A 20,194-nucleotide genomic window follows, 5' to 3' on the forward strand; every position below is an offset into this window, starting at 1 on the left:
GTGTCACCTCCTCCCCCCAGGGTCTGGTCGAGACAAACCTCTTTGTGCCGCCATGTGCCTCTGCAGGCAGGTTTTATAGCTCACAACCTAATTCTCTCTTACAACTCCCCATAGGATATGATGTTCGACACTTACTCTTTCAAGCATTTCACTCCTCTTTCAAGCATGCATTTCCAGAGTGCATTGTTTCCATTACTGGAAATGAAATGCTGTTTCCACTTTTAAATTCAGTTCTTTATCCATACAAGAAAATGCTCAAGAGTTTTGATTAAGACGTATTTCTGGGATTTTTTGTGAAATTTTTTTTACCATTATATAATTGTATCAAAATGCTTACTTAACAGTTTTAACATTCCTTTTGAGAGATGGTTGGATTTTTAATGAAACAAATTTGGCTTAAAACCAACCAAATAAACATTTTTTCAAAAATAGGGCACTTCCTTTTTTTTCTCAAAACTGAGTGGCTGAAGGAAAACATTGCTTTGAGTTTAGTCTGCCTTTTTTTCAGGGTAAGTTTTAGGTCAGGATCAAGATTTAAAGCAGTGAAATGCCAGCTTAGAATATGTGATTAAAATTGGCTTTAGTGGTTGCTTTTCTAGGTCTTATTTCAGCAAGGTTACTCTTTTACCTTCAGCTAGAATTTATTTGCTAAGCCAAGGATTATTTTTCTTCTGTAGTTGTCTCATCAGATCTGGAGAGTGACCACTCATCAACTTGGTCAGTATTTAATCTTAGTCGAAGTTTAGATGTTCAAGTACCATTTTGCATCCTTGATCCAGGTCAAGATCAAATCACAGGCACTCATGCAAAGTCAGAAGCAGGAGATGATATGCTTGATGACTATGTTTTGGTGATATGCTGTCATTAATTAACACTAATTTAATTGTTATCAGATCTGTCCCTTTTGCCTTTCTTAATGTGCCAGTATAAACCTGAGCAGTATTTCAAACCATGAGATGTAAGGAGAGCATCACGTGAATTGAAACTTTTCATATGTAACAGTACTGTGCAGTCGCCATACTTTTTTTTTCCCTTCCATTTTTTTGATCTGCATGGAAATACGCAAGGAGTGGTGCTGAGTGGCAGTTCTTTAAGCATTAGCAGACTTGCAGAGTTCCTGATATAATACACATTTTTGAAGAGTAGGTATAAGGTCATTGTAATCATTCCACAATGTGACTACAAGCAGTGGAAAAGGCAGGACACTGTCTATATGCTTCCTTAATTTCTTCTTGAGCTTTCTAAACCACTTGTCTTGGTTAAATCTGTATCAGTCAACACAGAGTGTTATCTGCACTTGCTAACGTGCATGTCAAGATGGGACTGCCAAAGATCTTAAGACACAGGGGAAGAAAGACTGCTAATGTTGCCTGCCAGTGCAAACCTGGTTTGAACAGGTAAATGCCCCTTGAGAGATTCAGCTGACCAAAAGCAAGAAAATGAAGCACTTTTTTTTTTAAGGAGTTTGAGAACTATTATGCTTTCCTAGAGGATACCAGTCTTTGCACTGAGTGGCCATACCAGATGACATGTAATGTCTGTATGGCCAATAGCTCTATTCTGAAACCTGACTGTGAAGTAGCAGAAGTTACTCAGGCAAAGAGTATCAGAAACTCAGAAAGAGCAGATCTTGCCATTGTCCTCAGAGTATTCACCTATTTCTGACAATGGCTAAAATCAGTAATTTGAGGGCATTACTCCCCCTACGCAGTCATTGAGCACAGTTTTGGGTTCTGCCATGGTTCATGCCATTTGCATCTGTCAACAGAATGGGTGCCACTTACTGTGCTCGGTATTGTTGCCAAGTAAGTAGTTTTTCCTGTGGAGATAATGTCTGGTTGTTGAGGTACCTAAATCAGTATCTGAGGAGGTGAAGCTGATGCTTGTCAGGCTGTGTTAAATAGCAGGGTAAATTTCAACACTAATGGAAGAGTTGGGTTGTTTTTCTTCCTGGTTCTCTCTGCACTGACCTAAGTTAGCAACATTCAGCAAAGTAAAGTTTCTGAAATAGGTTGCAAGGTACAATACCTGCTGCAGTGATGCCTTGGTGTGTATAGAACAGGGGCTTGCCCTGGAGAGCAGTTGTACATACTGCATTAAATGAATGCACAACAAAAAAGTTTCATTTTGTTTTCTTCTGAGATGTGAGGTATTATCATGAGACTTCATGACTTACTCCATGAAGTCCCTGAATTCCTCCCATTTCTCCATGAGAAGGTTTTACTTTCTACTGTGAATACAGTACGCAGATATTCAGAAGCTGATGTCTGAAATAGATATGTGAGGGTGGAGGCTGCATGTATCCATGGGATTGTCATGTGCAGTGCTGGTTAGGGACAAATATTTCCAGGGATCTGCTTCACTGCACTGTTCACCATTTGCATCTGCCTCTTGGTGGTCCCAGTTGGTGTGACAGCTATTGAATTGTTCCTAGCTGACAACTGAATGGGTCAGGCATACCAAAAGATGCTGTTCCCAGTTCATGGTTGAGAGCTTGTAAGCACTTGTAGTTTGGAGTCTTATAAACTTTGCAAAGTATTAGCTTCAGGGTTATGACATTTGTGAGGTATGAGCAAAGATAAACTGTTGAGGTGTATTTGATGTGGGGGCTCTGGCAGCAGTTACTTGACAAAATGCTGACTGCAATTCCTTGTCTCCCCCATCAAAGTGAGAATCTCCTGCCAGCAGATGATTCTCAGTTGAGGCTGTTGAATGGGAAATTCCAGTGCAGCTTCATTTGAATATTAAGTGTACCTCAATATTGGTTCACTTTTATTGACGGCTCCCATCCATGTCGTGGTTGTTTACATTTAAAATGACCTTTAAAATCAATCCATGTTTAGCTTTTTGTGTAAAGGTAATTTTTATTGATGGTTTTTATGACATGGACTATCCCAAGAGGCCTACAGTAAGACTTCCTGTCTTGTAAGATCCATTTTTTCTCTAGTGTTTGGGAGCTCTCTGTGTGATACACAGTGAGCACCTAAAGAAGCCAGATTAAACTCTTAATGTCTTAATGTTCTTGAACACGTTGCCAGGTGAAGTAGCCAGCTGAGAATGTGGCCTCTTATTTTCGTGGGAAAGAAACTGCTGAGAATAACCTTCTCCTTGTACACTTAAGAAAAAGTGTTTATTTGCATTATTTTTATTATTGCCATGCTTTTATAGAGTTCAAATAAAGCTCCTGACAAGATCTGTGTATATTCTGTTACCAGCTCTTCCATGTTGCCTATATCCTTATCAAGTTTGCAAATTCTCCTCGTCCAGATCTCTGGGTCTTGGAAAGATCAGTGGACTTTGGAACAACTTACACTCCCTGGCAATATTTTGCTTGTAAGTATCAATCCTTGTGTCATTGCTCTTTTGTGGACAGGTTTCTTTAATCATTTCCTCAGTAGCAGCAAAATCAAACCATGGTGTTTGCTGAAGATTTCACCTGCAGAGAAGACAGTGAGCGTTAAATACATTTCTCCTTTCTTATTTAGCAACAATAAATTAGTGGTAAGAGTGTATGAGTATGATACCTCAAAAACGTAACTCAGCATGTCAATATTTTTCTCTCTCTTGGGAATTTTTGAGTTGTTTTGTCTGACTTGTTTTTTGGGTATGTCAGAACTTCAGTGTCCTTCATCCCATAGGACCCTGGAGTTTCTTGCAAAAATCAGTGAAATACAAATGCAAAATCCTGGAGTACCTATATAGCTTTTCTTTGTGATAATATGAGAAATACTGTACCATGTCTTGTCAGGAATTGCTTAGGAAGAGAGATTATTGTTTTGAGGTATGTCTGGTTTTCTGTGCTGAGTGACACAATCACTGTTATTACTCTATTATGGGGATAATTTACCTGAAAGCACAGGGGATACTTCTCTGTTAATTTAAATTAGAACAATAGGTCTTATTTTCACACATAAAATGGATTTTATTCTTGCATGGCTAGACTCAAAAGCAGATTGCTTGGAGCGCTTTGGAAAGGAAGCAAATCTTCCTGTGAGGAGGGACAGCGATGTCCTGTGCACCACAGAGTACTCTCGCATTCTGCCTCTTGAAAATGGAGAGGTAAGTGCTTTTAGGAAAGCAATGTGTGATGCTGGAGGCAAACAAACAGCATTGGTTTCAGAAGTTTGTTGGAAGTAATATTTTATCTATGACTGCTTAAGTCTCCATCAGTAAGTCCATAACCTAAACCAAAGTGATATTTTGGGAGGGTGACCTGACTCCTCCTAATTTTCATCATTCCCTATGGGGGTAGGGGCTACTCAGAGCAGCCTGTGTTTATAGTTATCATAATTTATGTACCTCACTGTAGCCATGTGCATTCGAAGGTGTTGACTGCATTTTCTGAATACTTCCAATTTGCATGGCAAAACCTGGTGCACCAGAATTGCTCATGTGAGTAAAGGCTGTAGAAACAGATATTTACCATTCAAGAGTAAGTAGCTGTTAAAAAAAAAATCTCTCTCTATATAAGAAAGCTACATGTTTATAATATAATACAAGTATTTGGAAAACATTGCTTTGATTTTAGCCATTGTTCCTTTCTAGGCAGAACTGTGGCTTGTATTACTTGAATGAATGTTAAACTCCTGGACATGCTGATGGCTCCTCCTGGCATTCTGCTTTTGTGCCTGATGTGGTTAGAATTCAGTACTGAACTCCTCAAGAGTTATTCAGAGTTTTGAGCAGATGGATCTGTGGTTTCATATTAAAATAGAACTTATTTGTTAATGTGTCTGTAAAATTTTCCTAATCAGATATTGTAAAGAATAATTTCCACAGAAGAACACTGCTGGTGCCATTCCCTGTTACATGCTTTATGACTTTTCCTGAAGGAATTGTGCTGCACTTGGAACAGTCATCATACCCTTGTTACATGCTTCAGAGTATAGGAGCCATTTGAAAGTAGAAATCTGTTATCTGGATGGTTATAAATAAATTAAAGTCTTTTACTGAGCCCTGTACATACAAACTAGGTTGTTCATTCAGTAGAGATTCATGATTGCTAAGCTGCTGGCAGCTGTTCCTTTAAAAAATAAAAAAGTATTGGATCCCTTGTTTTGGAAGTCAGACAAACCTGCTTTCATGTGAGGGGATTTTCTAAAGCAACACTGTGTACTTTCTTCCAGAAGACCATTAAAATGCTCGCAGGCACTGGACCTGGTAACAATAATATTTTCCAGGAATGTTTATGCCTTGACCCAAAAATAAATGTGCTTTGGGAAAGAGCCAAAATCTGATGTTTTTAATCAGGCTAAACTTCCATTGACACTGTCAAGTGTTCAAATAACTACTTGTAACTATTCCTATTGTTTTTTCCTATTAAAATGTAGTTTTTGCAGGCTATACCTACTGTTTTCAAAACAGATAGAGGCTTTTTTTTCCAATGTGCTATATGGATAATGAGAATACAGGAGGCTCCAAGACTAACAACACTATTTTTCCCAGTATCCTGACTTCAGTATGAAATGCCTAGTTGTTACTGCAAATATGTTCAGAAACAATAGTAAGTTTTTGGATTCTTTTATTAATTTTGTGCTATGCTGCTATTGGCACTTGCAGTTGATATATTTTAACAAGAGCGTGCTTACTTCTTTGTTAGATTGTCGTATCTTTGGTAAATGGCCGTCCAGGAGCAAGAAACTTCACTTATTCCCCTGGTCTTCAACAATTCACAAAAGCAACAAACATCCGTCTCCGTTTTCTCAGAACTAATACTCTTCTTGGACACTTGATATCCAAAGCTCAGCGGGATCCCACTGTAACTCGTAGAGTAAGTACTCTTGTCACTGAGATGTATGTACTCAACAATCATACCCAGCATGTTAGGCACCAAAAAATGGTCTGAATGTTTTAAGCTTGCAATATCCTGACAATGAAATTTGCAGTGACCCTATTTTTCTCCAGGTTTGTTTGAGACAAGAAGGTAACTGGGCCATTATGGATTTATGGAGGGGCAGTAATGATTAATGATTTTGTAACAGACCATTTTCATTCCCTGCTTTCTAATATGGAAGGAAGTGGAGTGCATCATGGGAGCTATAAAGAGCCAAAGCAAAATTATTCTGAACTGTCTTTTGCAGAACTGAGGAAATAAATCTCTTAAGCTTTATTTGGCACTACTTTCTGATATTTATTCACAAAGGTTTTCAGAAAATAGTGCCTGAGTTTCCGAAGGAGCAGAAATCAAAGGCTGTGCTTGAAAGTTCTTTCCACAAATCATTTGAGATGCCTAGGTGTTTTAAGTGCATTTTGGGCTATCCAAGAGCTTGAAGGCCGAAGTTCCACTCCCATTCAGTGGGTAAATATAAGGAAATACAGGGAACACCACACAGAAATTCATATACTTACAGAGATTTCAGACTTCATATTGTATTGCTATTTTTAACCTTTTCATTTAAAATGAAGATTTGGTAACAATTGGAGGAAACCCTGGGGTGAGGCACCACACAAATGTGTGTGAGGGTTTCTGCACTGAAAAACATAAAGCTATTCCAGTTATTTGACAGCACTCCCATCAAGTGCCCTTATTGCCTTAAGTAAATTTTAAGATGTTGCTCACAGGCAGAGGTAAATGCAGTATGTAGTTCACCTGGCAAGCAGCACAGCTTTAGTGTAAGGAACTTCTGGTGTTATCCTGGCCATGGGGTGTAGGTTAGATGAATGAAATCTCAAGTGTTTTATTAAATTGCTAAAGGAGAGTGCAGATTTTTATTGTAGAGACCTTCCAAGTCTAGCAAACCTGATGTTCATATTTCTGATGTAATGCAAGCGAGGAAAGACCTATACATACTTCTTGTGCTTGTTCCACAGTATTACTACAGTATAAAGGACATCAGTATTGGTGGTAGATGTGTTTGCCATGGCCATGCTGAAGTATGTAATCCAAAGAGTGCTGAAAACCAATACCAGTAAGTAAATGGAGCCTGACATTTATCTGAGAAAAACAATACATGAATGCTTTCAAATGACCTTTTTATATTATCAAAATATGTAGTGGTGCAAGGATTTTTTTCTTTATATTTAAAAAAAAATAGAACCTGCTAATGGTTGGCAAGAAAACTTGTCAAGAGCGATTGTATGTGAAATATAATAATAGAAACTCTTTACTTAGATTTTTCATTGACATAAAAGTTTGGCAGCTTGAGTAATTTCTTAGAAACCCATAGTTCTTTTTGGAAAACATGACTTGATATCACCTTCTTACATTAGGAATTAGAAGTCCAAGTCAGGAACAAGGTCAGTGAACTTCATGGAGATATTGAGCACTTTAACTGAGCTCATGCAAGATCTAATAGCTTTAGATCATTACTGTAAAAACATAAAAACAAACTGAATTAACTATTCCCTTTCCCTGTCAAGTTCGTGACCTCCACGTTGATTTCACAGGGAGTTAGGTCAGTCTTCTTGGCTCACCAGCTACCAGGCTGTCTCAAACATATTTTAAAAACCTGCTTTAAATCAGCTGTTGCTCTTATCCATAATGGCATTAAAACAAACTTCTATCAGGACAATGCAATATTTCCAGTTGTGTTTGAATGAAGAGTAAGTGGGGGAGATAGGTGCCTCCATTCCAGATGTCTGTGCTAGGGAAAAGTAAGCAAAGAAGGTGAGAAATGTATGAAAATAGGATGGTTATACTCAAAAGTCTTACTGCCCCAGTGTTATTAGACTACACACATAAGAGAAGAATGTTGTAAAACGCCTCCTGAGTCTCAAGGTCTTTGTTCCTCCCAGGATTCAGTTACTATGCAGGATGGTAAGACCTAGCCCACAATTAGAGCCTGCCCTTTAAGTAGGCTATTTAGCTAAATAAATCAAAAGCAGCCCTAAATTTCATTGGTGAATAGTGTGCACAGTCTTAAAAATAACAAGATCAAGTTATGATCTTGGTTTATTAAAAACACTGATAAAATTATTGTAAACAAAGCATAATGGAAAAATTATGAAGGCATGCATTTAAAGGTGATAAATATTTTAATTACTGTAGGCCAACAAGCTTGAGCCTTGGAACGAAGCTGAAACAAGATACATCCTAAACTACTGTATACCAACTTGATTTAATAATCTAAAATAGTTTCATAATCCAGTCTGTTGAATCCAATTATAAACATTTTCTATAAGGAATGTGTTGTAATAAACCCATAATCACATGATTAAAGTAATCAATCTTGAAGAATTTCAGGAAAATTCCAAAACATTCTAGTATTACTGATTGACTTCTTTACATGTGAGGTTTATGTCCTGTCCTTTTCATACAATGTGTAAGTCTTGTACTGCAGTAAAATGAAGAAAAAACCAATTATTTTTTATTTAAAAACTTAAAAAAAAAAAATTAAGCCCAGCTTTATTAAGAGGCTTTCACTTCTGTAGGTTTCAGTGTGAATGTCAGCATAACACTTGTGGGGAAACCTGTGATCACTGCTGCCCTGGATATAATCAGAAACAGTGGCAACCTGCAACAGCTGGGAGCACAAACATATGTGAACGTGAGTAGCCAAAAAGATGGTGGGTTAAAAGAGATACTGACAAGAGGGTGGGAATTAGCTGTAGCACACATGTTCATGGAACATAACCAGCATGCTTTAACACCCTTTTTTCTGTAGAGAGAAAATTCTTTCCATACAGAAAACAGAAAAATGCAGTGAATATTATTTATGTTCTTCTTTCTTATTAAACAGTGAAAATACTAATTTGTGTGAGAATATGACATGAGAAAAGTGGAAGACTTTTTGTAGAACATTGAGTCAACATCCCTCCCCCGTCATAGCTGTCTGCTGACAGGCTATGGATTTCCAAGCAGAGCAGAGACTACAGGCACCTTTACAACTCCAGCATATTCCTTTCCATTACCCTGCCTCTTGGTGTTCAGGTTGCAGAGATGTTGCTTGAGGCTGCCACTGCTTACAGGTGCTTGAGCTGACCCTCCCTTCTCAGGCTGAGTTGCCCCTCACTGACCATATGTCAGTGGCACAAAGGTGTTCCTGGTGGGGAATCCTGGTGATTCCACACTTGTACCTCTTCCCATCCTTGTATTTGGGAGTTTGGGGTATGATATCCCTACAGACTGACTAGTCAAGCTGGAGAAGCCCATTCATTTGCCTTTCTCCCAGTTCCCCTGTGTTTCATTATTTTGTTAAAGAAAGTGACAGCATGGACCCTCTTTTGGTGATGGGTGTGTACTGTCACACATGGGTGTTTTGCATCCCCCAGACAGAAATCAGGTAGGGTGGTTGCCATCTCTGTGCACAGCCATTTCCTTTGTGTCTGGCCCAATTTATTTTTCTCGTCTGCCTTTCCTGAGAGTAGCATAGCCAGTGGGTACAAACTGGTAACAGGAGAACCTTACCTGAAAGCCAAAGAGATGGACCTATATAATTAGTCTGAGGAATAAAGAGATGGCTTGTTTAATTAAAACTGCAGTACTATGACTTGGGATGGGGGAGGGAGGTTGTGTGTGATTAAAATGTTTGATAGGAGGCAGGCATGTTGGGACACAATTTTTTGAACAATATTTGAAACCCCATTTAAGTACCCCTCTTTGAAAGGAAAACATTTTCTGCCAGAAAAGAGGTAGACAAAGAGCATAAATAATGTCATGTTTTTTGAAGAATGAGTTTATAGAGGATCATCTATAAGATTCTGAGCCAAAACCACTTCGTTTCTAACTAATGCTGAAAAAATTTCCTTTTTAGTATGGATTGCTCCTAGCAGTTTGAGGTGATTTGCTGAGAACGTTTGCCAGGTGCAGGCTTCTTTTGCTGGAGTGAGGGAATTAAAGCAATCTTGTTCATCTTTCCAGAAGCCTGAGGTTCCTTGAGAGAAACTGCTTGAAAGAGGTTGGTGGGAGCTTATAGGGATCAGCCCAACATTTGGCTGTGAGCTTCCCAGTACATATGGATCAGCAAATGGCCCAAAGTGGTGAAAAGGTGTTTGATGAGGTAGAAGGGGGTTCTATTCCCCTATCAGTGAAAATGCTATTACTATAATCAGAGGAAGCAATTTTCCATTGCTGTTAGAACACATAGCTGAGCTGTACCTCACAGATGGTTTGGCCCTAGAGGCAAGGGAGGTTTTATTTACATTGTTAATTACATGTGTATATATATATATATGTTTTATATATATATAATATTATCTTTTTTTTCCTTTTCTGACTTAATATCTTAAGCCAGCATCTCATTGTGTAATTTTTTGTTTTCTTGAAGAATTATATGAGTAAGAAAACCCAAAGATCTTCATAGGCTATTGCAACCTGGCCAGGGAACCCAGTCTTGAACCCTATCCAGTTCTTGTCAGCAGACCATAAGAGAACCTGATATCAGGGCACCTCCTCAGCTGTGTGGTTGGTAATTTTTGGGAAAAGGTTTCCTTATCCACAGCTCTTCAGAGAAAAATACATAGAGAAGATACAGAGAATGATCTAGTTTCTCTTCTCATCTGTATGATTATGTAGCAAGAACAGAGAATCAGTTGTCCCTGAGTTGTGCTCCCAGTTGTACCAGGAACTGGGAATAGACTTTGGAAGAATTACCTCCCATTTGCTTCCCTCATCCTGAAGAAGGGCCAGAGCCCTTACCTTCTGTAACCCATTACCTTTCAGGGTATTGTGTCCCCTAGTCCAGATGAAGGGAGGATTTCCCTAAACATGAAGTAATAGCTTTATCAAGTCATAACTTCAGGAATTTCCTGGGAAGGTTGCCCTGGGGTGCTGAAGCAGCTGTAATTAAAAGATCAACTAGCACCGAGATGCTTGGGGAAGCCTGGTTTTGCTTTCTTCATTCTTTCAAAAAACATCCCATTTTCCTCTCCAGCAAAGAAGGAAGATCAGATCAGGAAGAAAAGAGGACATGGAATGAATTTATGGCCCTTTGATTTATTCTATTTGGTTTGCTGTTATGGTTGGTTACTACTCAGGATTATATTATAGCCAAGTTTGCTGGTATATCTGTATCTACAGCTGAATATGAGAGCTCTTTGGTGTAGGTCTTTTTATTTAAATGTATATATCTTTTCTATAATAGTTAATTTTAAATAAAGGTTTAGTGCACATTGCATCAGTCCAGATGTATTTTTGAGGCATGAAAAAATAAGATAAACATTTGAGCATGTTTTTGATAATTTAAAAAAAACTGCTGTGGCCATTCTTCTGGAGCTTCCTAGTCCTGCGTTTATGCATAACTATATAGTTTTGAGATGGTACAACTGTTGCCTTCTCTGATAAGACTATCTGCATGTTTTCTTCATGTCTACATTACTGTACTATGTTTCTGGTATGAAAATCCAGTTGTTTATGGGTAAATATGTGCATTTGAGTATACTCCAGTATGCCTGAGTGTATGCACACATAAAAAAATCTAATCTTCTTTTCTACCTCTGCTAGAGGTAAATGCTGGAGATTGCTAAATTCCAGCATTATCAAAAAAGCTGACTTGGAATATTACTTTTTCAGCCTGCAATTGCCATGGACATGCCACTGATTGCTACTATGATGCTGATGTTGATCAGCGTCGAGAAAGCTTAAACATCCATGGGCATTATGAAGGTGGAGGAGTCTGCATTAACTGCCAGGTAAAAAGGTCATTTTGATCAGTTTAAATAAATGTGCACACCAGTGGTTTTGGGTCTGACCAGTCCAGATAGGCCCATTTCTCTGATGGTGTTATTACTTGTACTCAAAGTGTGGAAAAAGGTGCGTGAAAATAATTTACCTTGTTCAGCATTGCTTGTTAATGTGTAAAAGACACATAAAAATTGTATTGATGCTCAGTCCTGTGTGATCAAAATAGAACCACACAATGTAACAATTTAATCAACTGTAAAAATTCCCTTTCCTCTTGTTACAAACTCTGCCATTTCCCTGCTTAACAGAAGGAAGTAAAATTAACCAAATAAAATGCCAGCTCAGGCTCAGCTGGTTCCTTACTGCAGCAAAAGGCAGAGGGCTCTCTGTCATCATTGGAAATAAAGGAGGATGTAGACTATACCAAGATGGAAAGTTATAGGTATTGGGAAAGCACAGAATCATAGAACGGACCTCTGAAATTCTTTGGACTAGTGCTACACTCAAACCAAGGCTAGATGTAAAATTATATCCAGCTGCACTGAGAAACAGTTGAATTCTGAAAATTTCTGAGGATGCACTTTACACGCACTCTGGGTAATCTTTTACAGCACTTAATCACACTCCTGTTCAGTAGGAATTTCTCCAATTGCAGGTTGTGATAGTTGGCTTTTGGGCTTTTGCTGTGCTTATGTGAGAAGAGTTGGTTCTGTCTTTTGTGTAGAGGAAGGATGTCTTAGGTAGAGGAAAATGACCATTAGGCACCTCCCCCCTCCAAGCCAAGCAAAGTCATTCCCTCAGGTTCCCCTGAAAACTGAGGGAATGAGCTCCAGCCCCATAATTATCTTAGAGGCTCCATTGGATTCAATCAGAAGTTTTAAATTTGGAATCAGAGACTTTACACTGTGTCTGTCATAAAAGGATAGCATGCTCTTGGAAAGAACGAGAATTTCTTTCATTCTGATTTTGTTCTACTCTGGCAATGACTATGAGGAAAGATCAAACAAGACTCTGATAAAAATCTGATTTTGGACTTTTCTCTGCTTTGAGCGGGACTGAACTACTTGACCTCCTGAGGTCCCTTACAACCTAAGTTATTCTTTGGTTCAGTGATCTCACGGTTAAATAAATCCAGACTTACTTGGAAGTTTGTCTTCCTTTTGTTGTCAAGTCATCTGATGTATAACAAGCAGCTGACCAGAATTCTGCATTACAACAAAATTATCATCAGTTCTATGTTCCTGTGAAACCTGTGTGTCATGATTTATGTAATACCATGCTGTGCATTTGAAAATATAGCTGTATTTAAGCAACAGAAAAGGGAAATATCCAGTGAACAGTATGTTTTCCATATTCTTCTTAATATAATCAGATGTTGTCCAAAAGGCAGGCAGAAGAGAGTAGAGTTATTTTTACTAATGTGAGTAGAAGAAATGTTCTTTGTGTTCCAGTTGATGTTTCTGCGCAGAACTTTGCTCATGCAGTCTGGCAAGATTTCCCATGTTGGTCCTTTCTGTCAGCTCTTTGTTCATGAAAGGACGTTTCTTTTAATACTGCTTCCAAGATAGAAAATAGCAAAATTAGTCTAAATCTACAAGTCCTGGTTATATGACTGATACGAATTGTTTATAATTAATTTTGTGGAAGTTAAGGTGGATTAAATGAGTTTACCATAGATCCAATTATAGCTTTCTTTTTTTTTGTTTTTTGTTTTTTGTTTTTTGTTTTTTGTTTTTTGTTTTCATCAACAAAGCGCATTAATTTTAGTTTAATTTTACTGTTTGTGTCAGGGGAAAGAAACGTTTTAGGAATGGATGCCTGAACAAAGAAGTGATGTAATTGATAGATAGAAGATAGAATCAGTTTCTTTAGAGTATGATGACAAAGGAGCTCTGGAAATCACATAGTCCTACTCAAAGTAGGTGTAATTAGATCAGATTGCTCAGGAACTCATTCCTCCAAGCTTGGAACACCTCCAAAGATTGGAATGCCACGACCACTCATGGCAACCTGTTTCAGTGTTTGACTGCCTGCATGATAAATTTTGTCCCTAATATCTAACTGAAATTTTCCATGTTCCAGTCTGTGCCTATTGCCTCTCATCCTTTTGCTGAGCACCTCTCCTAAGAGTCTGGGTCCATCCCCTTTGTATTCTCTGATCAGGCAGTTGTAGGGAGCAATAAATTCACCCTTCTCTTCTCAACGCTGAAGAAACTCAACCATCTCAGCCTCTTCTTTGATGGCATGTGCTTCAGTCCCTCACCATCTGAGTGGGTCTGTCCAGAGCACCTGTCACGGTATCACACAGCTCCATGAGGTTGATTTGGCATACTTTGCCCTAGGCACACTATGCTGGATGTGTCCCATCACCTTCCTGTCCTTTGTATGTTCTAAGATAATTTGTTCACTGGATCTCCTTCCCTGGTGAGCAGTGGGCCCCTACCCCCTTAGCTTTTCTTTTGCTGCTGCTCTACTCTTGGAATCTTTCTTTTTGTGTTTCACCTTTCTTCCTCATTTTATCTCTGCTAAGCTTTGGCTTTCCTAACTCCACTACTGCATGTTTGGGCAATGTCTTTGTCTTGCCACCAAGTAGCCTGTCCCTGCTTCCACCTTCCATGTACTTTCTCTTTGAGTTTGAGATCAGTCAGGAACTCTGTGTTTATCTGTCCTGGCCTTCTGCCATGCTTGCACATTGGAAAGAACTTCCTTGTTCTAAGGAGGCTGTCTATGAGCTCTTGGTCCCTGTTCCCACCCAGGACACTTCACACAGGATCTTGTCAAGCAGCTATCTGAGCAAGGACGAATCTGATTTTCAGAAGCCCAGAACTGTAATTCTGCTATTTGTCTTGTTTGCTTGTCTTTCATACATTCAAAATAACTTCTGGATTAACTGCACCCTGCTGCATTGTCTTTCTGGCATCCTCCTGAAGCTCTGTCTGGGCTGGGGCCACTGATGTGCCACTAGAGTGAGCACCAGTAGCCACTGAAGAATGTGCAGAGTCCTGAGTGCCCTGCTCATGAACTGCCCACCAGTCCATCCAGGAAAGGCTGTGTCCCTGCACAGCCCTGAATTGCAACACTCCCTAAGGAGGAACTAAACAGGGGGTGGGAGAAATGCTTTGGTTGCTCCAGGGCAGAGCTTCCTGCTCTGGTTCCCCAGCTCTCATGGCTATGAGCTCATCGGGATGCCTCATGACCATGATTTACTCAACTAGTACTTGCCATCACTGCTGTAATTCAAATTGCTTAGGATTTTTTTGTGTGTGTGTGTGCCTAAACCACTTATTTATAGAGATATATACTTTTCTAATGGAAAATCTGTTTTGAACTGCACTGTTCAGCTTTTGGTTTATTTTGGTCTTGCTGATCTTAGACACAAGGTATTTGAAAATTAATATACAGTATAAGGAAAAATTCATTATGCAGTTGCTTGAACAATATATACATCATAGTAAGAAAGTAGCCTAAAAAGAGATATTATATGATATAAAGCAATATTTTTTCAATTTTTTTTTTAATGGGAGGAGGGGTTTATAGTGCTTTATGTGAGAATACCACAATTCAGAAGCCTGTAGACAACAGGTGGTTAAAGAACACCACATAATGATTGATGTCTATTGCAGTCCTATTCCATTCTTTTTTCCCCTTCTTAGTTGTACATAGAAACAGTGTAAAGGATGTTATTGTTTCTTAATTCTTCCAAGTTCCTTTCTTTATCTCATATTATCCTTTTGTTTTATTTTGCACAGCATAACACAGCTGGGATCAACTGTGAGAAGTGTGCAAAAGGCTACTATCGTCCTTACGGTGTTCCAGTGAGAGCTCCCGGTGGCTGTATACGTGAGTCCTTCTCTATGGAGTATCTTCTCCTGGTGGCTGGAGGGATTTGGGCTATAATCAAGGCATAGGGTGCATCTTTTGGGGAGGCAAAAATGAAAAAGCGGTCAAAAGATGTTGGAGAATAGCTACAAATGAATTTCTGTGTTACTTTAAAGCTTTTAAATTGTATTCTTCTCAACTTATGTGTCATATGAGCATAAATCTTGAGAACAGCAGAAGGATAATAAGAGGAAGTAGGCCGTAAAAGGGTACTGAGGAGATAGGATGATGGAAACCTGGGGTGCTGCAATACACCCCACAGTGAGGAGGATCTCAGGACCTCCAGGAAGCCATTCTCATCTCCTGCTCTCATGATCTTGTTTCTCTTAGCTCTCTGATGTACATGTGAGGTATCCTGTGACTCTTGGGTTACTTGAAAATTTTATTCTGTAGCTCAAAAGGTCACAAGGGTAACTACTCTGATCTTATGCAGTGCTGAGCCCATTGATTAATAAGTGATACAATGGGGTAATTACTGATAGAACATCTGAAAAAGAACTGAGTATAGGTAAGAGCGAGATGTTGGATTATGAACAGGCTGAAGGAGCCATGTGACAGGTAGAAGGAAACTACAGTTACGTTGTGTTTGGGGATTGAAAGGAGTGGGAAGTCAGCAGAGCTGTGGTCATAGTGTTGCATGTAGTGTGTAAGTGAAAGGGAATAGTGTGGTGCTTAGCCTAGATCATGGAGACAGAGGAGTGGTTGCCACAGGAAAATTGCTGCAGTCCTGTGGAGGAACAACGTGCAGCTTTTGGAATTAAAAAACCCTGAACACTCTAAGAAAATAACATGGGTTTTCCTTTTAAGGGATGTATTGGTGATATGTAAGTACTTGGGAAATGTTAACTCTTTAAATAATGAGTCATTCACATCTGCAGGTTTATTGTTATAATGCCATTGTGCGCTGCTGTAAAAGGCAAATTAATTATTTTCCAAAGAGTGCCTAATTGCTGGTGCTTTTACTTAGCCTGCAGTTGTAACTTGGAGCATGCAGATGGCTGTGAGGAAGGGTCTGGCCGCTGCTTCTGTAAGCAGAATTTCCAGGGAGACCACTGTGAACGCTGTGCTGACGGATTCTATGGTTATCCATTTTGTGTCTGTAAGTATACAAGTAAAATTGCCCCTTTTTCCGTATTTTAAATGTGCATTAAAGAATTAATGGTTTTCACGCCTCTTGACTTGGTTGAAAAACATCTGGCATCTCAGCTTCACATGTTTATGTGTTCTGATAAATCAGTTGTTATACTACTGAAGAGAGTTGGGTTTATTTAACAAAATGATAGTGACTTGAATGACAAAGAGATTGTGCTGCATTCTCACAATTCTGCATTCATTGGAGACATCAAGTTTACAGCCTATTCTCAGTAAGTTGTGAACTCTAGTCCTAAAGCCCTGAACAAATTGTTTAAACATGTGTCAGGATTTGTGGGGATAAAGACCACCTGGACAGGGAAGTAGTTCTATGTCTGTAATGAGGGGGAGCAAATGGGTGTGTGATCTCCTTGACACCTCCTAGGATTTGGATCTTGCCTCTCTGATAAACAATGCTTTTCCCATAAAAAATTATGTATAAAATAACTGAGCAGGAAATGTAGCATCAGGATTGTATTTGCTGCATAAAAGCTTCTGACTCCATGAAAAGATTGCAAAAATGCATCAGTGGGATGTTTTGTGCCCTCAGGAGAAAGAAGTGTGTTTCTGACAGCTGATAAAAAACAAGGATTGATCTGGGACCAGATCTGAGGTCTGACTAGAAGAGAGGTACCACAATAAAAACACAAGAAAACAATACAAAACAAAGGAAAAAAACCCTGTGAAAATTGAATGTTGTCTGAATTCAATGTCTGTGATAGAATAAATCCTGTCTGTACAGTACATTCTAGATTATCACATCTCCTATATCCTCATGATTGAAATCCAACATTTTTACCTAAGTTCATCTCAGGTAGACATTGATCTAAGTCCCATGGATGTTTGTAGCTCATTGATTTTGGATTCTATCTCAATGCAAGAATGTTTAAGAATGGGAAAGACAATCCAGCAATCTGGAGGACTCTCAAGTAAAAGCTCCTAAGATGTACTGTACATGTCATAACTTATGGCAGTTCACGTATCAAGTGGTAATGCCACACAGAAAGAGATGGACCTTCAGCTGGAAGCAGGAAATGTGACGTAAATATGGAGCTCCTTAGATAACTCTCACAATGCTGTCTAGTGTAAGAAAGCTTTCTGCGTAAAAGGATAGGGAGCAGGAAAGCAACCTTGTGGCATTTCTGAATGGTGTCTGGCCTTTCATGCTGCTTTTTAGAGAAGGGAGGTTTGTACCTGAATTGGAAATCAAAAGTACACTGTCTCTTATCTCTTTCCTAAGAAAACTAAAGAAAACTAAGCTGAAGTTGGTTACTAGAGTCATATGCATATCGTGCTCTCTATATTGACAGGAGGTTGCTTCATTATTTGTCATGATTTTTAATGAAATGAATGTGTTTGTTTCAAATACCTCATTGTTTCTTTTGTTTTAAAGATACTCCTGTATATCCTTTTACTTCTTCGATTCCAAGAGATGCTGTGGCTGGTGACATAATAGGCAAGTTCTTGGTGTTTTTTTCCCCATTTCATTGTTTTTCCCCATGTTGCTGTTTTTCACTGTTTTAGTGGCGCCTGGTCTTTTGTAGAATCATTGAGTTGATCTTTATGTAGTAGTTTTGCCTCTGTTGGTATTTATCTTTCAAGAGAACCTCTGTTCTTGCCAGAAGTGCATCATATTGTCATGTTTGTACTAAGCAGTTTAGTGGGCTAGCTCCAGAAAGAGTTATGGATCAAAGTAACTTCGGCCAGCCTCCGGCAAACATCTGCAGGAGGGGCTGACCATCTTGTTTGGTGCACTTAAGAACAGATCCATCAAGACTTTCTGACATGTACAGCTCTCTGACACAACAACCATTGCTTTGCAGTGTAAATCTCTTTCTTCAGGCTAACTGGCCTCTGCCTCTGGACTGTCCTCTCTCACCTGGCAAATTGTACATTGCCCTTGGCACTGAAAGATTTTGATTTCTAAGAAAGGTTCATATTTCTTTTTCAGCTCACTGCAAAGTTGCCTCTACACAATGATTCCCTTGGTGGGCTTACATTTTTTAGTCTGTATTATCATACTGCACAACAGAGACATCATCACAGCTAGCACTTAATCATTTGCATACTTATAATGCACTTCACCTTTGTACAGCATCCAAAATAATTGCCCTGGTAGACCTCGGTGTGCTCTGTTGCATATCCCCTTTTCTCACAAATTTTTAAAGGGAAGAAGAAGGAAAACTCTGAAGGAAAGTGAATAAATATAACAGGAGAAAACATCTTGAGCTATTTACAATGAGCAGCATCAGAATTTGAAGGCATAAGAAAGGCAGCTGCCTCTAAGAGGAAGTTTCTGTAGAAGTAGTAAGTTTGTGCTGTTAGACTAAGCACAATTACAGGTTGTTTTTTAAATGAGATTTGCATGTAAGGCTCATACAAATAGGGTATTTTTGTTCAAGAGTAATATTTACCAACTACTGATCTGTTTTTCTCTGAAAAATGATAAGGAATTCTGTGATTTGATGCACTAACTTTGTTTCTTTTTCTTCTCCTTTCCTGTTTTAACTAGAAGGAGGCTGCAAACCAGGGTATTTTGGCCCCCAGTGTCTGCGTAAGTGATGTCGTTTCTTTGACACTTGGAGCCTGTGCTCCAGCATAAATGCCAGCCTTTGGCTTCCAAGGGAAGTAGGAGCTTTAAGATCATAATACTGCAAATGTTTTCTTTACAAATTGCTCTTCAGCGTGCCAGTGCCATGGTGCAGGAGTGCTGGGCAGTGACTGCGATGGAAGCACCGGGCAGTGCAGATGTCGAACTGGATTTGGGGGTTTTTCCTGTGATACCTGTGCAGCTGGGTATTTTCAGTACCCCTTCTGCCAGGGTAAGCCAAACATTCCCTTTTGGCAAGCATATCCAAAACACCAAGTTTTATCCTGAAGGGTGTTGTTATTTTGCCATGGACATGTATTCATAGCAGGCTGTCCCAAAACTCACACAAGTAAAAGGAGAATAATGTGACAAGGGAAGATTTTGATCTAAAAATGCCCCCCTTTCCTTGGTTGCTGTCTGCTGTTTGATTCAGCTTCCAGACTCTAGTTTGTGGTTGGATTTAGTAACATTAATTAAACTTAGAATAACTTTGGAAGCATTTCTGTTACTTATCCTTGGAATTTTTTTTTTTATTGTGTGTGATATAAGTTAGCAACCTCACTTTGATGCACCAAGCTACCCTATCTAATCAATACTAGAAAACTGACTGTTTTTGAACATTAATAACTGTCTCTATACTGTCTTTCTAGGCAATTTATTAACCACTCTCACCTGAGATTGCAAATCTAAACCATAAATTGTTTGGGTTCAGTCCCAGAAGTGACGGAACTACTTTCAATAGCTGGCATACCACTTGGGACTGATAAATCAGACTGTCAGTGGGGCCAGGCCAAGTGTAGTGCTTTGACACTGATAACTGAACTTTGAGCCAGCTTCAATGCTCTTTCATTAATGTTTTCCTTGTTCCTGAATTTTTACAGATGTGAGCAATCAATAAAAGCTGTTATGAACCCATATAAATTTGATGGGAAAATTGTGGTTCTGTTGAGCATCAGGGAGCAGGGAGTTGCTTTTTCTGCTCTTTTTTCCATATATATTTTTATTTCAAGAAAGATAAAAGAAGAGAGCCTGTG

The 20,194-nt window shown here is 39.0% G+C and overlaps 1 protein-coding gene across 1 annotated transcript in view; it reads left to right on the forward strand.

Annotated features, from left to right (window-relative positions):
- Positions 1–20,194, forward strand: part of LAMA3 (laminin subunit alpha 3) — a gene marked incomplete at both ends in the record, with an annotated part of 109,949 nt that overhangs the window by 16,549 nt on the left and 73,206 nt on the right. The window contains 11 exon segments of the mRNA XM_082280189.1: positions 3,216–3,333; positions 3,941–4,059; positions 5,600–5,770; positions 6,811–6,908; positions 8,371–8,486; positions 11,450–11,568; positions 15,310–15,400; positions 16,407–16,538; positions 17,964–18,026; positions 19,083–19,124; positions 19,255–19,392. Of these exon segments, the coding sequence (XP_082136315.1) occupies positions 3,216–3,333; positions 3,941–4,059; positions 5,600–5,770; positions 6,811–6,908; positions 8,371–8,486; positions 11,450–11,568; positions 15,310–15,400; positions 16,407–16,538; positions 17,964–18,026; positions 19,083–19,124; positions 19,255–19,392 (1,207 nt within the window).

Source organism: Coloeus monedula (assembly GCF_965178545.1).
Source record: "Coloeus monedula genome assembly, chromosome: 1".
NCBI classification, from domain to species: domain Eukaryota; kingdom Metazoa; phylum Chordata; class Aves; order Passeriformes; family Corvidae; genus Coloeus; species Coloeus monedula.